The sequence below is a fragment of the Oreochromis niloticus genome, linkage group LG17, assembly GCF_001858045.2.
Source record: "Oreochromis niloticus isolate F11D_XX linkage group LG17, O_niloticus_UMD_NMBU, whole genome shotgun sequence".
Taxonomy (NCBI): Eukaryota; Metazoa; Chordata; class Actinopteri; order Cichliformes; family Cichlidae; genus Oreochromis; species Oreochromis niloticus.
The window spans coordinates 6,597,725-6,613,817 of record NC_031981.2 but is presented as its reverse complement, the minus strand read 5'-3'; the positions used below and the strand labels follow the sequence as shown (position 1 = coordinate 6,613,817).

The 16,093-nt window shown below is 42.1% G+C and overlaps 1 protein-coding gene across 5 annotated transcripts; it reads left to right on the top strand.

Annotated features, from left to right (window-relative positions):
- The first annotated feature begins 14 nt into the window (after nt 1-14).
- On the top strand, nt 15-14,974 carry LOC100703007 (DENN domain-containing protein 2A). Of its 5 annotated transcripts, none has more exons than XM_019346757.2 (20): nt 15-199; nt 2,813-2,884; nt 3,992-5,122; nt 5,213-5,304; nt 5,669-5,763; nt 5,857-6,069; nt 6,831-6,924; nt 7,015-7,059; nt 7,153-7,349; nt 7,467-7,576; nt 7,765-7,834; nt 8,139-8,216; nt 9,636-9,776; nt 10,648-10,796; nt 11,409-11,586; nt 11,705-11,746; nt 12,031-12,139; nt 12,533-12,802; nt 13,356-13,442; nt 14,381-14,974. In XM_019346757.2, the coding sequence occupies exons 2-20, from the start codon at nt 2,826-2,828 to the stop codon at nt 14,410-14,412; spliced, it is 3,192 nt and encodes a 1,063-aa protein (XP_019202302.1). In that variant the 5' UTR covers nt 15-199; nt 2,813-2,825; the 3' UTR covers nt 14,413-14,974. The 5 variants fall into 5 exon arrangements, with proteins under 5 accessions (XP_019202302.1, XP_005455617.1, XP_019202303.1 ...); XM_005455560.4 differs by having other exon boundaries at nt 7,009-7,059; XM_013274666.3 differs by lacking the exon at nt 15-199 and adding an exon at nt 873-1,122 and having other exon boundaries at nt 7,009-7,059.
- The last annotated feature ends 1,119 nt before the right edge of the window (nt 14,975-16,093 follow it).

The following is a 16,093-nucleotide window of genomic DNA, read 5'->3' as shown; positions in this document are numbered from 1 at the left end:
AACAACAGCTGGGAATGACTGTTGAAAACAAAAGTGAACCAGCTGCTCACATTTCACCTGCTGCTGTGCCACTTGTTCGTAAGAACCCAACTTTCATTGGCTACAAGCAAATTTATTTACAGTTTAAAAGCTGCAGCGCCAAAAAAGTCAGTTTACAGCAGGGTTGCAGCACTTGAACTTGGACAGCACTACATTTCTGGTAAGCATTTGACAATTATGTAGATTTATCATATCGTATAGCTGATACATATGTATGCAATACTTTTACAAAGCCTTCTAGCTTCTTCATATTCAAAGATCCGAAGGTTCACGTCTGTTCACGTGCAAGAGCAACGTAGTTCGCCGTTGTGTGTGGTGCTAAAAGATTTGAGTAAAATTGAAGTTTAAAAGTTCGAGGATGTAAATCCACGCTTATATGTAGCAAATGTAAATAAACACACGCATAAATATTTATATCAAACATTTGCATAATGACAGTCAAAAGTACAAACAAATGTAGAATTTCCTTTTTTCCATGTTCTCCTATCAATTTCAGTGAACGTAAAGTGAACGTAAAGTCATTGAAAATCATTGGAGGGGGGTTGTGCAGCTGCACGAGCAGCTGGAGTGAAAAACAGTTCCAGTGACTTTCAGATTTGGAGGGAAATGCCGTAATATGATGATGTCTGTCCCACATTCCACAAATTTCCACACAGCTTGTCGATGTAAAATATGGGATGAAATAGTTTCAGTTAGCATCAGGAGACATCCATCCATCCATTCATTTGTACACAGATAGTTTCTGAAGCCAGTTGTAAGTGAATCAACAGTAAAGAAAGAGAGAGGGAGAGAGAGGGAGGAAGTCATATCCAGGGTGAGGGGAGAGAGAGGGTGAATGAAAGTTGACGATTGGAGGCAAGGCAGGGAGAGGAGGGCACGTTCAGCACTATGTCTTCAAGGCTCACTAAGATAAGCAGTCGATGAATTGTTTCAAGGCTTAGAAAATCTATTTGAACCTGGACATATAAACTGTACACTACAGCTGTTTTGGAGGTTATACCAATGGATACTGTTATAGCAGCATGGGATGCACTGTGCTCCCATTCCACTGATGAACACATGAAAACTGTGCAGCGAAAGGAGGTAAGAAACTGATTTAATGTTTTAATTTGAAAGGAGATATTGTTAGAAATGATCTGATTTCAGCAGAATATGCACTGTGCCAATGACTTTGTCTTTGCTAGAAGAAACAGATTACTGCAGAATATAATTTCACTATATCTAAATATACACTCACTGTCCTACGCTTTGTTTGACACACCTGCTGAACTGCTTGTTAACACAAATATCTCATCAGCCAGTCACATAAGAGCAATTCGAGCCATTTAGGCATGGTCAAAATGGCCTACTGAAGTTTAAACTGAGCATCAGAATGAGGAAGATAGGTGATTTCAGTAACTTTGAATATAAAAGGGTTGTTGATACCAGACGGGCCCGTCGAGTACTTCCAAACTGCTGTTCTACTCATATTTTCCCACACACCAAAGAGAAAGTATGCAGTGAGCAGCAGTTCTCTGGGCAAAAATCCATTTGTTGATGCCAGAGGTCAGAGGAGAATGGCTCGACTGCTTCAATTTAATAAGACAACACTACCACAAATAACCATGTGTTACAATCAAGGTATGCAGAATACAGAATACAGCAGCAGAAGACCATACCGGGTGCCACTCCTGTGAGCTAAAAACAGGAAACTGAGGTTACAGTTCACTCAGGCTCACCAAAAGTGGACAAAAGATAACTGAAAAATCCTCTACTGTGACACTGAGCTGGTAGTATCAGAAGACATAAGAGCATGGATCCATAATGCATTGGATCAACAGTTCAGGCTCGTTCTGGTAGTGTAGTGATTTGGGGGATATTTCTAGCCACACTTTAAACTGAGCATCATTTAAACACCACAGCCTACCTGGCCAAAATCTCTGACGGACATTTCCAGCACCTTGTCGGTGAAGAATTAAGGCCATGACTGTAAAAAGGGATCCAGCCTGGTACTAGCAACATGTACCTAAAGGGGCCACTGATTGTATGTTTGCTAAGAAAGTAAGATTAAAGTGGTGTGTTTCTAATTCTAACTAGTATCGTGTATCTTGTTGCTAGGATGTATCTTCTAGTAAATGGTGTAGCTCTAAATGGCTTTTTTTATAGCCAGTCAGCTACCCTACAGCCTTAAGGGTGGTATGTAGTCCCTATGCACATCTGTCATATCATTTGGAGTGTATATCAATAAACAAATGATGGCAGGGGCCTCACATATGGGAAATCACCAAGCCCTGTTTTAGAGGACACTGAACTGCAAGAACATTGACCTCGAAGATGTGAAAGTCTGAGAATTTGCACAGCAGCTTTGTCACTGCAGGGGTCAAATGTTCGCCTCCTGTGAGGACAAAGTGGTGGAAAAATGAGCATACTACAATACACTAAAGGAGAGGAAAGAAAAAGGCAGGCCCTAAATGACTGCTGAATGAAGTGTTAGTTAGTGTGATGAACTACTTCGGGGAGTTGCACTTGAGTCTCTGGCTGTCATAGTTTCTTTGATTTTGCCCAGCTGTCCTGTGGCTCAAATGCTGAAGTTTACCAGTTTAATGTTTAATCTTACCAACGGATGTCCTACTACGAATGCAATGTGAAGACTATATAAAAGTGTAAAGCCGGATAGCTATTGTCAGTGGGAGCAAAACCACAACAACCGCTAATGTGCAACTCAACGAACAAGCAAAATCAGAGAAGATGCTGACAGAAGTTGCTTCTATGTCTCTCTTTCTCTCTCTCCCAGGTGTGCAGTGATCATGGAGGCCACTGAGAGAATGAAAACAAAGCAAGATTACATCAACTCATCTGTCAACAGGTTTGTATCTGACCAGGTTTACCAGTGAGGCATTAAAATAGGACACGGGCCTTCACAAATTTCTCCCTGAGCCTTGAGAAAATAAGAAACCCTGTTAGGCTGCCCTTTAATCATTACATCCATTAAGGGAAAGTCAGAAAAGGTCTTTCAACTTAGGGCTTCCCATTTCCTCCCGTTTATTTATTAAAACATAACAGTTTGATGAAATGGGCTCCAATCCAAGCATATGTTTATTTAGCGAGGCCGATGAGAAGATGCTCGGTCATAGGCTTGTCCTCTGGCATTTACTCTCAGGATGGATTTTCCCACTGTCCAGAAAAAGACTGAATGTCCCCTAGCTGGCAGTCACTGTGACCATACTGGGAAGTTCAGGGAACTCTGGTAGCAGTAGGTTATTGTTTAATTGGTATTCAATTTTTTTTTTCTATTTTTCTGATTGAATTCGTGAATGTGGAAAAGTATGCATTAAAAAAAATCCAAATAAATGTTAACGTGTTATTCCAGGAGACCTGAGCTTGAGATGGTAGGCTATGTTCTACAGATTTACCCAAGCCTACAGTTCGCTTTATATTTTCTTTGTTCTTCCAAGTGGAAAGGTATATTTATTTGACTTTATTGCAGATGCTTCAATTTTGCATCATTGCTAAGGGTTTTTTTCCACACACTAGGCGAGAAAAAGACAACAGCGCTCTGAAAGCCATTCTTTTCTATGGCCTCTATTCCTTCTGGCCGTGGCGACGTGAAATACATTCCCACAATCCATCCATTCGCTTCCGCTTATCCTTTTCAGGGTCCCCTGGGGCGCTGGAGCCTTTCCAAGCTGTCTTAGGATGAGAGGCAGGGTACACCCTGGACAGGTCGCCAGTCTGTCGCGGGATGTTCACACAATCATTACAATATATGACATGCATAAACTACGTGTAAACACCCACATGCGGTTAAAAAAAATGACATAAAACTTGCAGAGCACAGCAGCCAGTGCAAGACAAATTTTGGGTTGTTCGATTAACCTGGAAGTTATCTTTGCATCATGTGATAATGTGCGATTTGCTTATGTGCTTTTATATTTCAAGCATTTCTAAAATGATTTCCTATTTTTATTTTTAGGCTAAAGAGGGGCTCTCCGGTGGGGGAAAGTGCTTTCTGTTTCGCTTCAGTAGAAAACAAGGGAGGTGAGCACAGAAGAGAGGGACCACCAAAACACCCCTTTACCCCACTGGAAAACCTCATTAACCAGAAGGAAGAATCATCCATGATGGCCCAGAGGAGGTCGACCTTTGACCCTCAGAGCAATGACAATGCTCTCTTAGTAGGAGTCAAGCTGCCCAGATCAAATGGCTGTAGCATCAGGGACAAGATTTCACTATGGGAGGGCAAGGAACCCACTCATTCATCTCTAACCTCAGATAACGTGGGCCAAAGTAGCAGTGTAAAAAGGACAGACTCCCTGCCAAAAAGCAACAATAAATGTATAGAAGACAAGCAAAGTGCAGAAAGTTGCACAAAAGTAGCCCATGAGGAAAAGCAGGATCTTAGGAAGGAAAATGTAGGAAAAATTGGAGATTCCAGGCCTTGTTCACCGGTTGAACCTACAAAACAGCAAAGAGGAGCATTCAATATCAGTAAGTCTGGTGACAACCAAGTGAGGGAAGACTGTAAAAGGGTTGTAGTTCACAAAGAAAAACAAGAACACGAGAAAGAGAATGTAGAAAAGCTTGGGGATTCAAGGCCCTGTTCGCCTACATCAACAGATAAACAGCAGGTGGGAACCCTGAAAAAAAGTATTGACAGGAGAGCAACAGAACAGACGAGTCATGAGAAGAGAGCTGTATTCAGTCTTTTTAAAAAGCTGGAGGCTATGGGGGGGAACCATGGAAAAACGCCCCCAGAGCTTGGAAACTACTTCAGCCCACCGAGCAAGGACAAGCAGCTGGAGGTGAGGAAAAACGAATCTGAAGCTTTAGCTCAAAGAAGCACAGTTGCAAGATCCGGGACCAAAGAAAATAAGGAGCAGCATGAAAATGTGTACACCGAGCCAGGTGCACCCCCCATCAACCCCGTCCCTAAACCCCAACGAACCTTCCAGCATCCAGCTACAGCCACCCTGGGAAGGAGGCAAGGGAGAGGGCAGAGGAACCTCCCACCACTGCCGTCAGTAGCTTCGAAAACTTCCTTGAAACCTCCCTCTGGCATCTACGGAAGACCCAGAGGTGAGAGAGTCCGGGACAGCTTCAACAGGTATCCATGGATTAGAAAGATTATTTGCTTGGTGAAGTTATGCCAGCCGTATGCAATGCTCATGCTCATGCTTTCATCTCATGATGACAGGAGATCCTTTGAGTTCGAGGACCTTGCGGGGTCAAATGGCCTGCTCTTCTCTCGCTCGCTGTCTCAGGAACATCACTATGAAGACATCCTGGGTCAGACACCAACCTGCATTGTCCTGCATTGAATGCCTTTATGAGCAAATTGTAGTGGAAGTGTAGTTAGAGGGGATGCAGCTGATTCCAGAGCTGAGTTTTTTCCACTTCTACATGCTAATTGTAACGTGCAGATACAGTATTCAGCAGAAAACAATCAAGTATGAGTACAATTTTAGTTAAAAACCCTCCCCAAAACTACCAGGTGAACTACTTTTACTGCATCATAAATTAAGTCCAAAGTGTCATGGCAGGACTTCAGCCCTGCTTCACTGTGAAATATTGAATAATTTTAACTTTGTGCACAATTATCAGACATGCTTGAAAACTTGCGCCAAATGCGTCACTTTTGGTTTTTCTGCAGACTCGTCAAATGAGAATCCATATGAGGATATAGAGTTGGAGAGCCAATGCTCCCAGCAGTCTTTACCTTCCTCTCCTGGTGCTGACACTGCTAAGGTTAAAGTATACCCTGAACTTGAAGCAGCAACTATTTGGTTTCAATAATTAGACATAATTATGGTTATTATTATTATTTTTTTCTGTCCATAGGTCTCCAGACCAGGGTTCTTTAGGCAGAATTCAGGCAGAAGCTTTAAGCTGCTGGACATGCGGAGAACCAACCAGCAGATTCATAGCACTGGAAGCAGTGGAGGTGTTTCATCTCCACCCCAGCTCAGCCCTCCATCTACCCCCACCGGGCCTGAACAAGCCTCCTGGCTGCCCGGGGATTCCTATAGCCGCACCTGCCGGAGGATACCGACGGTCTGTGTTTGTGCATGGTTTTTTTTGCTGCAGAATCTTATCACATCCATGGTGAACAGTCGGTTTCTTTTATTTAGCCTGGCAAATTATTAAGCACGTACTATTTTGCCCGGGCTTCAGACTAATCTGCATGGTTAGTACTAGTTTTTTACTGGAATGACAACAGCTGGGCACTGATTTGGTGTTTTTAATTGGAAAAAACAAGCACTGCACTGTTTTGCTAGTGATGCATGAGTAGTTGTACCTTGCTAAAGAGCAAAAATAATCCTTTCCTCGCTTTTTCAACTTTCCTACTGGAATGTACTGAAGTCGGGGCTGACATTGCTCCCAGTTCTGATTTCCGAAGCAAATTGAACGTTGCATTAGATTAAGTATCTCTGTGTTGGTGCTGTTCCTGGATAATCAAAATAAATGTTGATCCAAATTCTGCAAATGACCAATCATTGTTGTGATGTCATAAGTTTTTGACATGGAAACATCATCACACCATAACCATAGCCCTCAAATCCAATCCTAACTGCCTCTGTTTTTGGATATTTTCCTAAGTTGACATCAGCAGGTTTTTTTTTTCACATCACTAAACTATGATGTCATAACAATGTGATTGGTTACTTCCAACGCTGAACGTGGATCAACATTAATTACGATGACCCTGGAACAACACTGACACATATATATCAGATACAGCTTCTTTGGACACAGATATCACGTAGTAGTATTTGTTGGCACTGAGACATATTTTTATTTATTCCTTTGGACAGGTTGTACTCAGGATCAACAGCATATTCGAAACTCGGTCCAGGAAAAAGCATCTCAGAAGGATCTATCATTATGCTGAGACAAGCTCGGGCAGAGGTGACGATGTTAAAGGAATGAAAATTGATTGTAATATTTATTTTACTGTCTAGTAAGTTTGTATTTTGGGGTTTTAATTTACAGTAACAGATGAGAACAGTGACTCTGAGAGTGAAATTGAAGAAAGAGCAAAAGGTAGGGTTCCAGTTATTCATTTATCTGTCAGTATTTCTTTATTTTTCACACTGATGTGTATAATAGTGCTCTGGCTTACATCCTTTCTTCCAGCTCACCGCCAGCGTCTCGTGTCAGTGAAATCTATACTGAGCCAGCCGAGCCAGGCTCAGGTCCACACCAGAAGACACTCACTCGAACAGGAGCTCCATCAGCGCAAACTTTTTGAATATTTCCTGGTTGTGTCGCTGCAGAAGTCAAAGGCTGGAGGGCACTATCTACCAGAGGTCACACAGCAGTTCCCTCCTAAGGTCCTTGAATCATGGATCATTTTTGTGGTAGTTTAATTTAAGACCAAATACATTAAAAAAGAAGAAATGCAGGAAGTGGTAACTAATCTTAAGTCTATCACCTCATTTTAACTGCAGCTGGAGCGAACCTTCAAGTTCATGAGGGAGACGGAGGATCAACTGAGGATCATTCCTCAGTTCTGCTTCCCTGATGCTAAAGACTGGGAGCCGGTGGAGAGATACCCAAGGTGAGGAGGGTGAAATGAACAGGGCGCCACATTATCTCAATATAATAAACACTGAAAATTCAACTCTTTATACCACGGGAAACTATCAATTTCATTATTAGTGTTGACTTTTACAGTATATGTGTATTTTCTCTTTGAATAGTAAAAATATACTAAATTACATTTTTGTCGTGGCTCATCCCTCGCAGTGAGATGTTCTCATTTGTTTTGACTGGAGTGGACGGGAGCCGAAGGTTTGGATACTGCCGGCGTTTACTGGTAAATAGAAATCATGTGCCGTCACCGAACAGGAAGTAGCTAAATACCACAATGACGGCTGAGTAAATAAGCATACCAGAATAGTGTGCCTGCGCCTGTGGGAAAACAGCCCATCTCAGACTCTGGGCGGAAATGTGTGAGACTGGGAACTGTGTATGTGCGGGTGCGCATGTGTTTCTGCTTATGCATTTCTGTAGAAGGAGTGTGTGTATTGCAATACTGTTGATTTATATACTAATCTGTCCTCATGTCTAGGAGTACACTAGTGAGTATTATGTGTCATATTTTCATCTTTTTCTCACAGCCTAGTGGAAAAGGCAAACGTCTGCCAGAGGTCTATTGTATTGTCAGCCATCTTGGCTGCTTCAACTTGTTCTCCAAGGTAAATCACTGCTCCGTTATAGCATTTCTGCCCTTTATTACCCTTTATTGTCATTGTCCATGTACAACGAAATTATGGGCGCTCCACACCAACTGTGTAGGAATAATGTGTCGATAGTAAGACACCGGGAATAAATAACAAACAGGAGAAATGTATACAGTCAAAAGGGATATATACAAATAAAGAGAAAGGCACACATTGGAGACAAAGTGCTTGGAAATAGTGGGAAGAGTCTGTATGTGAGTGGCCTGAGTGATGAGGGTTACTCAGACCATGGCGCAGATTAGTATTGTGAGTGGGCAGGGGTGGGGTGTGGGGGGATAGTGCTTGTTAACAGTCCGAATGGCCCAGGGAAAGAAGCTGTTTGTGAGTCTGGAGGTGTGCGACCTGATTGGCCTGAGGCACTGACCAGGTTGCAGCAGGTCAAACAGGTGGTGGGCGGGGTGCAAGGGATTACCTATGATGGCTCTGGTTTTGCTGAGAGAGGAGGATCTGGCGATGGCCTCCAGGGGTGACAGAGGGCAGCCACTGATTTTTTTTGGGTGGTGTTAATTATCCTCTGTGCAGCCTTCCTGTTCTCAGTAGTGGCTCCTGCATACCAAACACCCAGGCAGTAGAAGGCCAGCAGCAGCTTCTGGTCCCAGTTATTCTTCCTCAGGACATGGAGGAAGTGCAGCCGCTGTGGGGCTTTCTTTACCAGGGTGTTTGTGTTCTGGGTGAGATCGGTGGAGATGTGGTTGCCCAGAAAAATGAAGGTGGAGACAGATTCCACACGTTCTCCATTTATGATGAGAGGGGGGTGGACCTGTCTGTGCCTCCTGAAGTCAGAGATGAACCCAACCACAGTGGTCTCATCAGCATACTTGACAATAACGTTGGTTAGATGGGTTGGTGTACAGTAGGGGGCTGAGAATGCAGCCCTGTGGGGATCTGGTACTGAGTGACAGCATGTCTGATCAGTGTGATCAGAGCCTGTACATCACTCATCATCCAAGGTTTTTCGGGTAGGAAAAACACAGATGGTTTTGGTCACTGTCACATTCTCTGTGCAGCACTTACTGTAGAAAAAGGACAGACTGAGTAAAGGTCTCCAGGTCCTGCTGTTCGAAGATGGACCAGTCTGTCAGATCAGAACAGTCCTGTGGCTGGAGGAGAGAATCATCTGGCCACATTTAATGACCTAGGAGCTTCGAGGGGTTTGTTTCCTGTGCGGGGTGTAAGCAGGGATGAGGAGCAGAGAGTGGTGGTCAGATTGTCCTAGTTGGGGAGAGTGTTGTTGCTCTGTAGACCTGCTTGATGTTACTGTACACATGATCTAATGTCCTGCCCCCCCCCGGTAGGAAACTTAATATATTGGTGGAATTTGGGGAGTACAGATTACAAATGAAATCAAGGTTGTTTTATATGCACATATTCTAGGTGCTGGATGAGGTGGAGAGGCGCAGGGCTCTGTCTCCTGCCTTGGTCCAGCCTTTCATGAGAGCCATCATGGAGGCCCAGTTTCCAGCTCCTGGGAAAACCATCACCATCAAAACTTTTCTTCCTGGTTCAGGCACTGAGGTGAGCGACGGTGAAACCCCTCCCCCAAAAATGTAACAAACTGTAAGAAAAGGTCAGATAAAATAGATAAAAATGTCTTTAGTAGTCCATTTGAGCAGTGGTTTCCCACTATTTGGAGTCTTAAGCACAAATCAAATCATTTGCTAAGAACCTTGGCATGATTTTTGACCAGACTTTGAAATTTAAATTTAAATCTCACTATACAAAATTCATCCAGTTTTGTTTCTTTCATCTAAAAAACACGGCAAAAAAATTTAAACCTTTATTGTCACCCAGTAATTTGGAACTTTTACTAAATTTTTTCCTACACATCTTGATTATTGTAACTTACTTTCTTGACCAAAGTTCACATCAGACCTATGTAAGACCAACAAAAAAAATTTGACTAAATATTTGTTGGCTAAATGTTTTTCCATTTTTGCTAACAGCTGAAACAGTTAGCAAAAATTGTGAAAAAAAAAAAAAAAAATCTGAAAATCTAAGTTTAAATTGTTAGCTACACATAAGGATTAACAATTGAAATATCTAGATAAATGCATGGATAAACAAACTAAAAATTAGTCTAAAAATAAGAGGGAAACTTTGAAGTGGTCATTAACCAGAATATGTAGTTTTTAAACTGAGTTGTAGATATAGGTAGAGGATGCAGGGCCAGAAAAAGGTAAGCTAGCAGTTATGGATGAACACCTTATACAGTTCGCTAACCATAACTAACAAATGGTGAGCTGAAAGTAGTTCAGATCCAGGATAAAATGACTTGAAATGAACAAATTTAGAACTGAATGGTGGAATGGATTCGTCAGTCTATCAGACACAACGTTGGTGTTAAATTGAGTAAGCTGACAGGATCAAATCTCCGTTGATTTCTCAGGTGATGGAGCTCTGTCGACCCTCTGACTCACGCCTGGAGCATGTGGATTTTGAATGTCTGTTCTCCTGCTTGAGTCTGCGGCTGCTTCTCGGGGTTTTTGGCTCTCTGTTGCTAGAGAGGCGAGTCATCTTCACAGCAGACAAGCTCAGGTTTGTCCCTTCATTTAAGCCATATTGTCTGTACACCGAAATCCATACCTTCCAGCTATGGGATAGCTGTTTTGACTGGTTCGAAAATATGAAGCTGTGCTGTTTATGCAGTTATGAAAATGGCAAATATTAGTTGAAAGCAGCAGGAGTGTTTCACGATAAAGTTACAGGATATGTGGGTGGTCCAGACTCACAATTTTAAATAAATTTAAGGCAGTCCCAGTTTTATTCAGGGAACATACCAGAGAGCTATTTTCAGGAAGGCCAGCTGAGTTGTTGACGTGTTGGGACTGGTTTGTTTGCTCTGCTGAAAGCCACTGGGAGTCAGAAAGATCAGCCACAGTAGTAGCAGACAGGAATGCAAAGTGCAGTGATGTAAATGAAAGAAGTATGTAGCCTTGGTTTTCTCTCAGGGCAATGGTATTACTTTAGAGAATGGCTAGTCTCTATTTAGACTGTGGTGCCCTCATGCGGTGAGAATAACTGACAGTTCTCTCCTTGTCTCATATAGACTAAAAGGGAAAGTCAGTTTTGTTTGTTTTAAACATTAAAATTCATTAAAAGCTCAATTTAATAATATTCCACTGCTGTGTTCTCTGCTCCCTCCTTTAGTACTCTTTCCCAATGCTGTCATGCAGTCGTGGCATTGCTCTACCCCTTTGTATGGCAGCACACTTACATCCCCGTGCTGCCCTCAGCTATGCTCGACATCGTCTGCACACCAACCCCTTTCATTGTGGGCCTGCTGTCCAGCTCCCTGCCCCAACTCACTGAGCTGCCCCTGGAGGAGGTCAGAGGAGCAATACAAGTGTCACTGCAGTCATATAGGAATACATTACTTATGAGCTGCTGTACATTGCTGTGCATTACTTAGATCAATAGAGAAATAACCTTTTTTCTGTGTACAGGTTCTGGTTGTGGATCTTGGGAGCAGTCGATTTCTCAGACAGGTCAGACATTTTTAAAGGCGTGTGTGTGTTTATGGTTTGTCACGCTCTGTATCTGTGTAGATCAAATTGTTTCAGCCTCACCCAGACTTTTTAAAAAAAGGGTTGTAGCCAAAGGTTTTTTAAAAAAAAAAAAAGCCTTATATGTGTATTGTTTTTCTAATGGTCAGTGCGTATGTGACTTCTTATAGAAGCCTGCTTCCAGCACTGGACAAAAAAGATGTTTTCTGTCACCCATAAGTTAAAACTTCATGAATACATTTTCGTTCCTGTTATCTCACATTTAGTTGGACGATGAAGACTCTATCCTGCCACCTAAGCTTCAGACGGCCCTGGAGAACGTTCTGGAGAGGCGAAGAGAGCTTGCTAATGAGCGAGGAGGAGATGCAAGCAGCGGTGAGTCAAACTGAGGACTTTTTTTATGACTCTACAGTGTCATAGAGGCTTCTTTGGTGGCTTTGAGGCTTCTTTATGGTTAAACCTAGAACACAAACATGCTTGTGGTGACAACGCTTATGTGCTTTAATGTGGATCTGCTGTATATTTACCACGTTTACCACCAGGTTTTAGTTGGTGCCAGAGAAAAAGTCAGTAGTCACTGTAGTTCAAAGGCTTGATCCCCTAATAATTTGAAATGTCATGAAAGAATTCATACTGGGGTAAAGGGATAGAAAGACTAACTAGAGGATAAAAAGTTCTGTAAAAATCTTTTTGAACATTATTTAAAGGTTGATCAGCAAGTCGATTTTGTTATGTTTTATATTACCATGTCTAACACCCCGTCTCCAGACTCAGGTCATCTTAGCACCATTGTGTCCGAGGCCTTTGTTCGATTCTTTGTGGAGCTGGTAGGCCACTATCCTCTCTTCATCACCGGCGAAAGGGAGGACGGCTACTCCTCTTCATCCTCCTCCCCTGCCTCGTCCTTCTTTCGGCGAGAGGGTTTTCGCAAAGCCATCCCATCCAAAACCGTGCGCCGCTTCTTGGAGATCTTCATGGAGACGCAGATGTTTGGCTGGTTCATCCAGGAGAGGGAGCTTCATAGGCAGGCTCTCAGAGGTACAGAGGCGCAGCAGAAAGAACAGAAATTTGTCCCACAGTGTGTTTTCTCCCCGAGGTTTCTTCCTGTTGAAAGGGAGTTTTTCCTACCCACTGTCGCCAAGTGTATGCTGATAGGGGCTCATCTGATTGTTGGGGTTTTCTCTGTAATACTGTAGGGTCTTTACCTCATAGTAAAGCCTTCAGAGCACTTTGAGTTGTTGTGTCCCCCATTTTCAAAGGCTCAAAAGTAATTGGTCAAAGTAATATAATTTGAAATCAAAAGATTTTTTTATACTTGGGTCAGAATCCTTTTGCAGTCAATGACTGCCTGAGGTCTAGAACTCCTCATCTGGGGCCTTTCTATGTGGAGTTTGCACTTCCTCCAGTTCTCTCCAAGTATTACATCATCTTCCAGTCCAAATACATCATAATTAGAATAACTGGTGACTGACTTTTACAGACAGGTTACTATGAATTTGAGAAACTGGATGGATAAATTTAATGGGTATGGGTGATGGGTTCTCCTAGTTCTTCATGATTTTTTTTGTTTTGCTTCTTTTAATCTCACCAGGACTGTTTGAAGTGAGAGTGCAAGAGTATCTGGATTCTATCCATGATAATGAACATAGGAGGGTTAACAGGTTTCTCAAAGGCTTGGGTAAGGAAACAACTGCTTTATATACACTGCTCAAAAAAAATTAAAGGAACTCTTCTTAATGTGAGTGTAACATCAAGTCAGTGAAACCTTTGGGATATTAATCTGGTCAGTTAAGTAGCAGAGGGGGTTGTTAAACAGTTTCAGTTGCTTTGGTGAAATTAACAACAGGTTGACTGTTTTTTCACTAGTTTTACATTTGGCTAGGGTCAGTGTCACTACTGCTAGCATGAGGTGATACCTGGACCCTACAGAGGCTGCACAGATAGTCCAACTACTCCAGGATGGCACATCAATACGTGCCATTGCCAGAAGGTTTGCTGTGTCTCCCTGCACAGTCTCAAGAGCATGGAGGAGATTATAGCAGACAGACTTTAGAGAGCTCTTAACCCATCAGCAGGACTGGCATATAGGCAATGGCACTCTGAATGCCATTAGGTATCGGGATGAAATCCTTAGACCCGTTGTCAGACATTACATTGGTGCAGTGGGTCCAGCCTAATGTGGTCAGAGTATGCAGACAGTTCCTGAAGGATGAAGAAGTTGATACCATTGGCTGGTTTCCACATCCAGGAGCTCTGTGGTGCCCTGGTCCAGACCTGGGAGGGGATCCTCCAGGACATCATCTAGAGCATGCCCCAACGTTGTCAGGCATGCATACAAGCACATAGGCACCATACAAGCTACTGACTACTGTTCTGAGTTGATAAATGAAATTTCAGTAAAATGGACAAACCTGCTGCATCAATTTGATTTTTGAAATCTCTTTGAATGCAGCCCTCTGTAGGTTGATACTTTTTATTTTGATCAAAGATATGGCATGCGTTCATTCCTACCACGTTACCTTTCAAATTGTTCCTTTAATTTTTTTGAGAAAAATATTGTTTTGGGATCATTTTCACTTTTGATCACTTTGTGTGTGTCTTTTTTTTTTGTTCCAGGAAACAAAATGAAATTTCTTTCAAAGAAATAATACAACAAAGAAAGCACTGAAACCAGGAAAGTCTTGAAGAACTACTAATGTAACAAAGAAAAAAACAACCAAATTTTGTTTATCCTGATTTATGTCACTGAAAAAGGGATTTCGCAAACAAATTAATCCTGCCAAGGAAAAAATGCTGCTGTATGTCACACAGATGAAAAACCTTGTTGACCCTTTTTATAACAGGATTCTTCAGACATCATCAGTTTATGCATGTCTGGTTTTGTGTTTGGTGTGTTGCTGTGAGCTACATATGGCTGAGGAATTAACCTGGATTAATGGGAAATAAATAGACTGATTAGTAGTAACAGTGGTAGTCTGGATTTGAATATAAGTTAATGTGAAAGAAGCAATCGCAGTAATCTTTTAAATCCACCAGGGGGCAGTAGTATATTTTTTCTGTTCAGACATATTTTGACAGTGACTGACCACAAAATTACACCAAATAGCATTTCAGTTTTCTTTTATTCGTAACATGACAACATCACATGCACTTTGAATAAATATCCTCTGGCTATGCTGTGGTGATTTATTGTCTTGATGCTGTCATTTTTTTGTATTGCCATCAAAGCAAATGCCAATATGTCATACAACCGTTGCATTACATGTTTAGATTCTCAGTGTCATTTTTGTAAATGTCTTTTCTCTCTCTTCCTCCTCCAGTTTGCACATTTTCAAATGATGAGCTTACTTTATGGTAAATACAAGATGTATCCAATGACACGGTGCAAATTTTACAATTTCCGTTTGTTACACGCTGGGAACAAGAGAATCAAAGCAGAGGGAATTGCACTCACTCAACATTTGTGTGCCAGTTTTATAACATGAGTAATCCACATGCCACCAGTTCCCTAACTATTGGCTGATGTGTTTGTATGTTTGAAGGTATTTGGTTCTTTCCTTTTCTTTCTTTCTGTCTTTCTTCTTTTTTCTTTTTTTTTTTTACTACAAAGAGCCTTGGTTCAGGGTTGGTGGCAGCTTTACTATTTTAGTCTCTGAGTCATGGAAACAAAGCAGATCCTCAGCCCACAAAGAGGAAACATCTTTGTCAGCAGGAAAACATAACACAGGTGCAGAGCAGAGCATAGTAGCGTATTGTCTTAGGGATGGTGTGTTCAGTCCTTGCCTGTTGGGCATGCCTGAGAGCCCCTAACCTGTTACCTTGTAAATGGCAAGTTCACACACAGGCCCGCTGACACACTTGCTGATTCTAAACACAGATGGCCAAAGTGCAAAATCTATATTAAACAGACACACCAGACTTTAAAACCCACAAAGTTCACATTTACTTTAAATCAGTACTTGCCATTCAGCCTTTGGGGCTAAAGTGTAGAGCCAGTGCACAAAAGTGCCAAAAACTGCAATTCCTCATAGGTCAACTCTGAGAAACTACAGTGACATCACCTGTTGTTTGGTGAAATCCCATTGTGAAGGCTTGAGATAAACATTTTTGACATAATCTTAGGGTTTTGAAACTGGGTGTAGATAAGGGGCAGACATGAATGCGAAACCATATAATATTGGCTGATGACTTGGCAAACACAAATTGGTAGCCTATCCTATACAATGCTCCCATCTAACGCTTAGAATGACCATAATTTACTAAATGGACTGTCGGTCTTGAAATGAGCAACTGGCACCATCAGCTCAGCTGGAAAAGGGTTACTGAGAT

Coding starts and splice junctions, on each gene's coding strand:
- LOC100703007 (XM_005455560.4), top strand. CDS start 2,826: ATGGAGGCCACTGAGAGAATGAAAACAAAGCAAGATTACATCAACTCA. Junction 9,777..10,647: donor TTCCTGGTTCAGGCACTGAG/GTGAGCGACGGT, acceptor TTGATTTCTCAG/GTGATGGAGCTCTGTCGACC. Junction 10,797..11,408: donor TTCACAGCAGACAAGCTCAG/GTTTGTCCCTTC, acceptor TCCCTCCTTTAG/TACTCTTTCCCAATGCTGTC.